General features: G+C 41.0%; 1 protein-coding gene and 1 long non-coding RNA gene across 2 annotated transcripts; both read left to right on the forward strand.

The window, feature by feature from the left end:
* Positions 1-258: 258 nt before the first annotated feature.
* LOC131257738 (putative disease resistance RPP13-like protein 3) lies at positions 259-915 on the forward strand. The gene has a single exon (XM_058258560.1). The coding sequence runs from the start codon at positions 259-261 to the stop codon at positions 913-915; it is 657 nt and encodes a 218-aa protein (XP_058114543.1).
* Positions 916-1,931: 1,016 nt separating this feature from the next.
* LOC131257739 (uncharacterized) lies at positions 1,932-5,646 on the forward strand. The gene is made up of 3 exons (XR_009177611.1): positions 1,932-2,272; positions 3,053-3,490; positions 5,298-5,646. It is a non-coding gene; the product is annotated as an uncharacterized LOC131257739 (long non-coding RNA).
* The last annotated feature ends 4,105 nt before the right edge of the window (positions 5,647-9,751 follow it).

Raw genomic sequence — 9,751 nt, forward strand, 5'->3', positions numbered from 1 at the left:
ACTTCTCCTAATGTTCAAGAACCAGATTTTGTTGGTTTTGAGGAGGATTCAGAAGCATTGCTCGCGCGGTTGATTGAGGGAGAGTGGCGGCGTTCTGTTGTTTCTGTAGTCGGAATGGGTGGTCTTGGTAAGACCACTCTTACTAAGAAACTTTAGAACACTGATGTTATTAATAAGCATTTTGATTCTCATGCATGGATTTCTGTATCGCAAGAGTATGCTGCAAGAGATCTTTTGCAGACCGTCGCAAAACGATGAATGGTGCTGTCTAAAGAAGAGCGGGAATTGGTGGAGAAAATGGATGTTGATGAGCTGAGGAACAAGATCTCTGAGTATCTGAAACAGAAGAGATACCTGATAGTACTAGATGATGTATGGACAAAAGAAGCATGGGATGCTTTGAAGGATGCATTTCCGGATATGAACAATGGCAGTAGGGTCATGCTCACGACTCGAAACAAAGATGTAGCTTTATATGCAGATGCACAAAGCCAGCCCTATGAACTTCGATTTCTAAACAATGAAGAAAGCTGGGAATTGTTTTGCAAGAAAACATTCTCAGGACAAGATGGTGTTTGCCCTCAGGATTTGGAGGAGCTGGGAAGACAGATTGTAGACAAATGCCATTGTCTACCTCTTGCTATCGTAGTCGTCAGAGGGCTCTTATCAAGAAAAGAAGCAAGAGAGTGGGAGAAAGTACGCAAGAGCATCAGCTGGCAGTTTGTCGAGGGAGAATACAAAATCTCGGGCATATTATCTTTGAGCTATAAAGATCTGCCCTATAACTTGAAACCATGTTTTCTTTTTCTGGGCAATTTTCCAGAGGACTATGAATTCCACACCAAGGAATTGATTCGGATGTGGGCTGCTGAAGGGCTCCTTCAACAGAGGGGAAGAAACACTGGAGGAGGTTAGAGAAGATTGTTTAGAGGAGTTGATTCAGAGAAGTATGGTTCAAGTCGCAAGTAGTTCAAGTGGGGGTATTAAAAGTTGTCGCATCCATGATCTTTTGCGGGATCTTTCCATATTGGAAGCTAAAGAAGGTAAATTTCTCGAAGTTTATGGAGGAAATGCAAATGCTCCTGCATCCAGAGCCCGCCGACTTGCAATTCACCATAATGCCACTAGTGAGTACATTTTCTTCAACTGTTCCACTACAAACCTTCGTTCTGTGTTGATCTACACCCAAAGCCATGCACAGCTTCAAAGCAAACAAGAGAAGTTTCTCTATAGAGGCTTCAAGTTGCTTAGGGTGCTACATCTACATGGTGTAAAAATAAAGAAGTTACCAAGAGAAATAGGTGAACTAATCCATTTGAGATACCTCGGGTTCACCAACGCTCATTTTAAAAGTCTCCCATCATCCATAGGCAATCTTCTCAATCTGCAAACTCTATTTATACAATCTCTTTTTCATGATATCAAAGTACCAAACACAATCAGGAAGATGCAGCAGTTAAGACATCTTCAAGTGAAGGGCATAGATGAGTTGAATTATACCGGATCGATCGCACGTTGGGGGAGAGATAGAAGGCAATCCATGGCTGGACATGATAAGTAACCTGCAGACTCTATCACATGTAGTGGCTGGTGAATGGGTGCAGGGTTGCTTGGGAAACCTCACCAATCTTGTAAAATTAGGAATTGGTTTAGTTACAAGAGCAGATGCTGAAGTATTATATAAATCAATTTCAAATCGGGACTGCCTCCCGTCTCTACAGTCTCTGTCGGTAGCAGCACTAGGCAATGAATTCATGATCCAAAGGTTGTTGGTACCTCCTCTTTCACATCGTCTCAAGTTAAGTAAGATGCGTTTGGAAGGAAAGTTGAGAAGTTACCTGAGCCTAGTGAATTCCCAAGAAACCTCACCAAGCTCACCCTGACGTTCTCCTATCTTACGCAAGATCCACTGGTGACATTGGAGAAGCTGAAAAATCTCTGCATTCTCAGATTTCTTTCAAGTTCATATTGTGGAAAGGAAATGGCTTGTGCTGCACAAGGGTTTCCTTGACTCGAATCCTTACATCTTGAAGTGTTAGAGAAATTAGAGGAGTGGAGAGTGGAGGAAGGAGCTATGCCAAGGCTTTTACAATTAGAGATCAAGTCGTGCAATAATTTGAAGAAGCTTCCTGAAGGCCTGCAACATGTGAGCACCCTCAAGAAATTGGAGTTATGGTACATGCCCGATCAATTCATAGAAAGGCTTCGAAAAGACGAAGGAGAGGATTGGCCTAAGATTCGTCACATACCCTCCATTGACATACACAAATTGGTGAGACATCTTTCCCCTTATCATTTTCATTTCGCTGTTAATAGGTACATGAAGTTAGTATAATCATATGAAATTTTTGTAACTTATCAAGAAAAAAAGTATTTTGCTAAAGCATTTCATTGTTTCTGTATGGAAATCTGCGTGCTAATTGTTCTAGGAAATGCCTCCACCGATAACATTTTTGTATTCAAACATGCTGAGTTCTTGCGTTTCAACACTCCATAAATGAGGTGCAAGTCGCTGGATGGTTGGATGAACCCATTGTATCATCCATTTAAATGACCCTTCTTTAGTGGAACATCGTATAAATTCACATTAATTGGATAATCTTAGGCCTTTTTTTTTTTTCCTGGATTTTCCCCCTTTGATCATTTTTGTTTTCAGCCCACTGTTTGAAGGCATTTGGTTAAATAGCCAGGTAGATAATGTCAGTTAGATTATTGAACTATGATCATCCGCAATGGGACCTACGAGAAGGATGTTTTGGATCATCCAAATATGCAGCTATGCAGGTCGCATCAATGTGTAGGCCAATCAGAGGATTTCAAGGACTCTGCTTGCACAAATGTTCTTTATTTGATACGGCATGAGGATGTAGTAGCCACTGGATTTCTTTTGCTATCACACCTTCCTTTGTTTTCAATTATCTTGTTTCATCAATAAAAATAAAGAAGAATGTTAGTTTGCTAGTTCAAATGTGATTCTAATTAGGTTTGTAATTCATAGTTAATTTTGAGAAATGCAAAATTTTGAGATATTATTTGCATTATTTGGTTGCAGACATGGCAATCATCATGAGCAGCTGGAACATGATTGGATAGTCAAGTTCATCGTTTTAATAACCATCATTGAAGACCAGCTTGGCGTGATCTCAACAACGGAAGTGACTCAATTTCTCCATTTTGTTTGCATTCTTGATCTAGTAACTCTTCACCTAGCTGATCATCAGCTTCTCTGACATGGACAAGGGCATTGCCAACATCATGGCCACAACCACTTCTATGATCACAACAAAGTGTATGCTCCTTTTTCTACCTGTTCTCAAGCAATTTCTTTCAGGAGGTGTATATACAGCACACATGTATCCAGAATTCAATGCCGGGCTTTGAGAAGATTGGCATAAGATTAAGCACATACCTTCCATGAACAAACCAAAATAATAAGATGTGATGACATCAAATTTAGCACTCGCATCTCCTCTCTTTGGAGGCTACATAAGTGAGACTTCTTTCCTCTCATCAATTTCATTTCCCTGTTACATAAAGTTAATATATGCATATGAATTTTAATTCTATTTATATTCATCAAAGAATTTACTCTCTTTCACAATCTTTAGAATCTTGATATGGCAACTGTTGCTAACTTCTTCATTCCTTTTACTGTCAGTATCCATACATTGTCAGGAATTCTATAATTTTGCTGAAGTGGTTTCTGATTATTTTTAAATGGAAATCTCATTCCATATATATATATGGAAATCTTCATGCTGATTCTTTGAGAAAATTCCTTAACCATGCTAGCGGTCCTCAGCTTTGATGCTCCATAAATGGGGCAATGTATGGTTGGACGAAACCATTGTATGATCTATCTGCATCGATTTACATTCAGACACAAAACACACACACACGCACACCTCAATTTCACACATACCCTTCCCCTGCCCACCAACACACTAATACATAAACACACCCTCAACTCACCTCTGAAGCTTCTGCATCTTTTACACAGAAACACACACACACAGACCCTACCACCTGCTCTCAAACACACACATGCACAGGCACCCACGTGTGAGCGTGCACACACTCCTTTTCAACAGCACAAAATATGCATTTGGAAATAAAGAAGAAAGCGTTGAAAAGCATAAAAAACCAGGGCCACAATAACTCATCCCAAAACCCACTCCATTTATACATCATACAGCCTAGTCAGTGATTCTGATCCCCGCTAGCTCTCCCAAAATTTCCAGACTACCATAGATGGCTAAACTAAGAGAATTTCCCTCATCAGCCATAGCTAGAAAGAAAGAGAAGGAACTGACATGTATTATAGACTGAGCAGTGGGCTGCAAACTGAGAAGATCATCTCTCAGCAGGTGAGAAGAAAGAATGCAGGGACAAGTGAGGTCCAGGATCGAAAGCCTACAGACCATGACTGCCAGCGAATCTGTGCTTCATGCATGGATTGGGCTGGAAGTAACAGAAGAAAGACTAGTCATCAGACCTGCAGACACTCCTAGCAGCATCCTGCATATCATAGTTAAATGGAAAAACAACCAAAACAGCAGGCCAAAATGATAGCATCAGAATTGTAACTAACCACCTATCAAAAGAGCTGTGACTAGCCTCTCAAACTCCTCGATCTTTTTTTTGGTTCTCAAGGTTGCTACTCCCGCTTGTCTAGCGTCGAAGCACCCTAAACACTTCACAGGAGTTCATCTTTCTTATAAACATTTTGAAGCCATACTCCCACTCCTGATTCTAATCAGACAATTGGCAACCAAATCTATTAGCACAGAACTTTATTGTTTAGAATGGCATAAGAATGCATTAATAGCAAATGAATTTCTTTTACTGTTCATGGTCATGACGAAGTGTATGCTCTCTTTAAACTGTTTCCAAGCTATTTTGTATTCAAGAGGATGGTGCGCATCACACATGCTATTGTGGCACATGTGAGTGAAATCTGGAATACTTGTCAAGTGAGAACCACCATGAACCTGACCTAGCCCAAAAATCAGACGAGTCAACTCATCAGGTGGCCAAGAACTGTATAAGAGAAATGGAATGTTGAAGAAAAATAATTGTCAAAATTTATTTGTACATGTGGCCCACCTGATGGATGGACCACCTTTATTTATGGGATATGGCATGTTTATAGTAGTCCCCACCTGATGAACAATCCAGATCAGTGCCATGCTGGCATATGTGCTACAGATTGCCTCTTCGCATGAATCATGTCATCATGTTCCTCTGTTTCTGCTTCTTATATCATAAAATTGACACTGGGGGATGCTTTCTTGCAGTAGACATCATCCTGGCAGGTGTATCAAACATTTGAGCAGTGTATAAAGTGTCCCACCTCATGAAGACGACCTTATGCAAAAATCGGGCTGGTTAACAAACCACTCAGGCCAGGCATGTATGTTCAACTAGCACAGCTAGCAAATTTATTTAAAATGTAAATACTTTCTGTAGGAGGTCACCTTATGAGTGGATTAACCTAAATCTTTAATACAATATGTGAAATTGTAATTTTCCTTTTGGTGGAAGTATTGTAATTACTTATGGAAGAGCGGAGATGTTTGGACTTTGTGGATCCAAACTTTCAAGCCATATTGAATGAGAATGTGTAACGCCCCGAACTTTTCGATAGTCGAACATCGAAAATTCTCGAGCGTTACCATAAGATTCAACGTAATATATACGTGTGCACGATACCAATCTAACCATCCTAGCTTTACATCCTCGTCCTGACACAAATCTAAGTGTTGGGAATTACCTCCATTCAATAGATTCAACCATTTGACCATTGATTTCAAGAGAAGACCATTCATCATGTGATTTGATGTAAGTGCTTTTTCAAGAATGACATGACGAATAACTTCCTATTCATAATGATTTAGATATATGTTCTTTTATAAGAATTTCTTTACAACATGACTATAACCATGTGGAACCATAGGATTTCACAAAACACTTAGATCAACAATAATTACGGAAATGCCATTAAACTAAGGCCTTTGAATTTTAGATCACATAGTTTCCACAATCTAGTTGGTGTGAAATCTTATACCACGACTATAAACCCGAAATTAACCGTACATGTTGAAGTTTAGCTCTTACATCATTGTAGAAATGACGCAATGGATAGATCATCCCCTAAACGTTGGTTTTGGATCCCTCGATCTTTGGATATGCTTCCATTTTGGTCTCAACCATTAAATATGATAGAAAAAACAAATGGACGGTGTGGATTCGTTTGAAAACATAACAGTGGGTCACACTTACAATGCATGTACACCACTCACGTGCACTAGTGGTGCACCGAACAAAGAGTCTGGTCAAACTTGACCCGACAAAAATTTGAAAACTGGGAGGATTTCTCTCCCGCGTTCGCAGGAGAAACGGATAGTCGTCGGTTGTTAACGTCGTGGCCATGGAGCACCATCTATATAAACGATCTAAACCATCCAGAGCCTCCAAATGGAAAATCCTACGGGACCCATGTGATCTCCATTGTTAAGTAGAACCCAAAGACCACTACAAGAAGACCAAGATCGGATAGCACCGGACGTGTAAACGAATAGCGTCTGCTAGAAGGCGCGATGGCCCACTTCGACGATCAGATGGATGATCAACTCCATCCATCATGATCAGAGAAGAAAACTGACCAATACCTGGTCCTTTTAAAATCCATCTAACACACAAGGCCAACCGATTCTCTTCCGACTTCCGTCTGCAAGTGAAGGAAAGGAGGCAGCGATGAGATTTCGTTCCGTTGCGTAAGAGAACCCTGGACGGACTTTGTGGAGTAATCTAGACCTTCCAAAACTAAAGGAAACCACGTCCGATCACAGGGAAGATTTCTATAAAAAAAAAGAAATAGGAAACGGAAGGAGATCTTCGCCGCTTCTCCCGCTGGGAACGGATTCACGGAACTCTATTTGCACATCCGATCAGAACGCTACTGGGCCAGGTACTTCGGTGGGTCCAAAGGCGTCCGTCCAGAGACATCTGGGACGTTCATCTAAAAGGCCATGATGCGGAAACCCCAACTGCCGAAATCTCGCGTGAGAAAGAGGAAGAACACCGTGATCGTATCCTCCCTGTTGCGCAGAGGTTGCTACATAAGACGTTAAACCAACTCCTTAGCTAGAGCTGCGAACTATCGCTCAACTTGGCTCGAAAAAGCTTGACTCGACTTGGATCGAAACGCTGTTCGAACCGAGTCGAGCCATATTTTAGACGCTTGGAACATTTTGAGTCGAGTTCGAGCTGGACGTAACTCGACTCGGTATTAAGCTCGACTTGACTTGACTCGGCTTGACTCGACTCGACTTTAAGTTATATATAAAGTTTTTTTAAAAATCTTACCCGTACGCCCAAACCAGCAAGCCCTACCCATTCTCCCTCCCTTTCGCCCGAATCGCCCCAAATCGCCCCATTTCTCCTTCCAAATTGGCCATCCATCTGGCTATATTTCGTTCGTCCAGCGTCTATCCGGCAGCATTTCATTCGTCCAGCGTCTGTCCAGCCGCATTTCTTTCGAAAGTGAGTCCTATCCTCCGACCTCCACTCTCTTAATTTTTTCCAGCTGTCCGAGTAGCGGAACCCATCCGATCAGCGACCACTGGCTGGACGGACCTATTGAATGTATATTAAGTCTAGCCAGTTCCGACCAGCGACCACCTTCTCGAAGACTCGAAACAGGCTCAAAGACTCGAACTTGACTCGAAAACTCGGCTCGAACTCGGCCAAGCTGAGCATGAGCTACTGTTCCAAGCTCGAAGGCCGGGCCGAGCCAAGCACGAGCTGAGACGCGAGCAGTCCGAGTAGAGCACGAGCTGGGCAAAGCTCGGCTTGACTCGACTCGTGTACACCTTTATCTCTAGCTGCGTAAACTGAGTTACGCAGAGGGGATAGGCAGCCTATAAAAGGGCTCACCACCCCACTGTCGTGGGATCATAGTAAAGGGGAGAGAGAGAGAGAGAGAGAGAGAGAGAGAGAGAGAGAGAGAAACTAGCCAAGCGGCAGTAGGGAGAGAAGCTCTACTAGCTAGAATTGCAGCCGTCTAGCAAGGGGAGAAGGAAAGAAAGGAAAACGGAAACGAAAAGAAAGGGAAAAGAAAAGAAAGGGAGAAAGAAAGAAAGAGAGGAAGGAGGCCGACTTGACTCGCTGAGTGCTAGGTTTGAGTCGGGATTAGGTTGATTTGAGTTTAAGGAGAGGGTTTTTCCTTTAAGCTTACGATAATTTAAGATAGTTTAAATGATTCGGTTCCCTTACATGCTTTGAATCATTCCTACAAATAACTAATTTTACCACCATCCATTGTTTGTCCTTTAAAAATAGTGATTTATGAGTAATGATCCCTGACCTTTTAGAATTTATGTGAAGGTTTATTCCTTTAAGCTTACTTTAATTGAGTTGATGCATTTTATCTCGTCTTTTTACGTGTCATTTTTCATGCCTTTTACCTATTCTCAGATTACCATGATTTTCTCTCTGTTTTCGTTTAAATTGTCATTAACAATTATTGGCTCTTTTGGGATTATAATGTGATGTCCATTGCAAGGAGTCTTCCTGAATTCATGTGGGGTCATGTATACAAGCCCTGCTCTTGCTTTTAATCTTATTTGAGCTGGCCTTTGTCATTTATCTCTTATTTGAGTTGAACTTCGTTACTCGCCTCTTATTTGAGCTAGTCATTGTCACTCATCTCTTATTTACCTTAAAAGCTCAGGTAGGTCTCTTGATATTCCTAAACACCCATAGTTCAAGGATTTCTCTCTTGGTGTAAGTACTATATTGAGAATCCCTCTAGTGATGGAATAAATATCGTGGACGTAATGCATTTTCGGTAGTGGCCCTGGGACGACATGTAATTCCATGTTTCATGGGTGATGGTGCACCAGTTGGTATCTGTAAATCGTTATATATACGTGATACATCAATTCTTTTCTTTTGGAGATTGGTTGTCACAATTAGTCGCTCCAAACGAGGTTGCGTAATTCACTTGGTCATGTATTGTGTCTGTCTTGGGATAATCGCATAAATCCATGTTAAACATGAGACACGCTGGCGAATCTTCGTAGTATGGGATGCGAGGCAAGCCGGATAACTCTAATCATATTCCACATTGTGGCGATCGCTAAGTGTGATAAACCGCATATACTTTACTAGGCATGCATCTCATATGGATTGATTGTGCATTGATACCTCCTGTAGTTGTGGAGTACGAGACGTATCAGAAACATTATATTGTTTTATGAATTTCTTGAATTACTGTTAATCTTAAAGGACAACCATCACTATGAGTAGGGCGTTGACCCTCTCTCAACCGTACAGATGTTGTAAGTGATGTACAGGTTGATTTTCCGGAAGACTAAACCTTGACAGAAGAATTTACTGAATAGGCTAGGAAAATTAGTTTACAATTTATTTTCTTTATAATTCCGCTACGCAACTCAGAACTTGTAATAAGCTCCCATTGTGAGAGCATTTGACGATTTACTTGATTTTGGAATAAGAAATATAGTTAATTTTATTCTTGTGAATGTTACATTCTTGAATGTATCTGGATTAGATCTATAACAATTATAAGATGCAATCTCTAAAGCATCCAACTTTAACATCATTAACACCCGGCTTTCTCGGGCATGAGTATAAGCTCTGGCCGCAAAATTTTGAGATGTTACATAATGGTAATTACCTATTTGTGCTGAAAATTGATTCGCCATTAGTGATACTTCTGAATTGT

Source organism: Magnolia sinica, chromosome 10, assembly GCF_029962835.1.
Source record: "Magnolia sinica isolate HGM2019 chromosome 10, MsV1, whole genome shotgun sequence".
In the NCBI taxonomy this organism is placed as follows: Eukaryota; Viridiplantae; Streptophyta; class Magnoliopsida; order Magnoliales; family Magnoliaceae; genus Magnolia; species Magnolia sinica.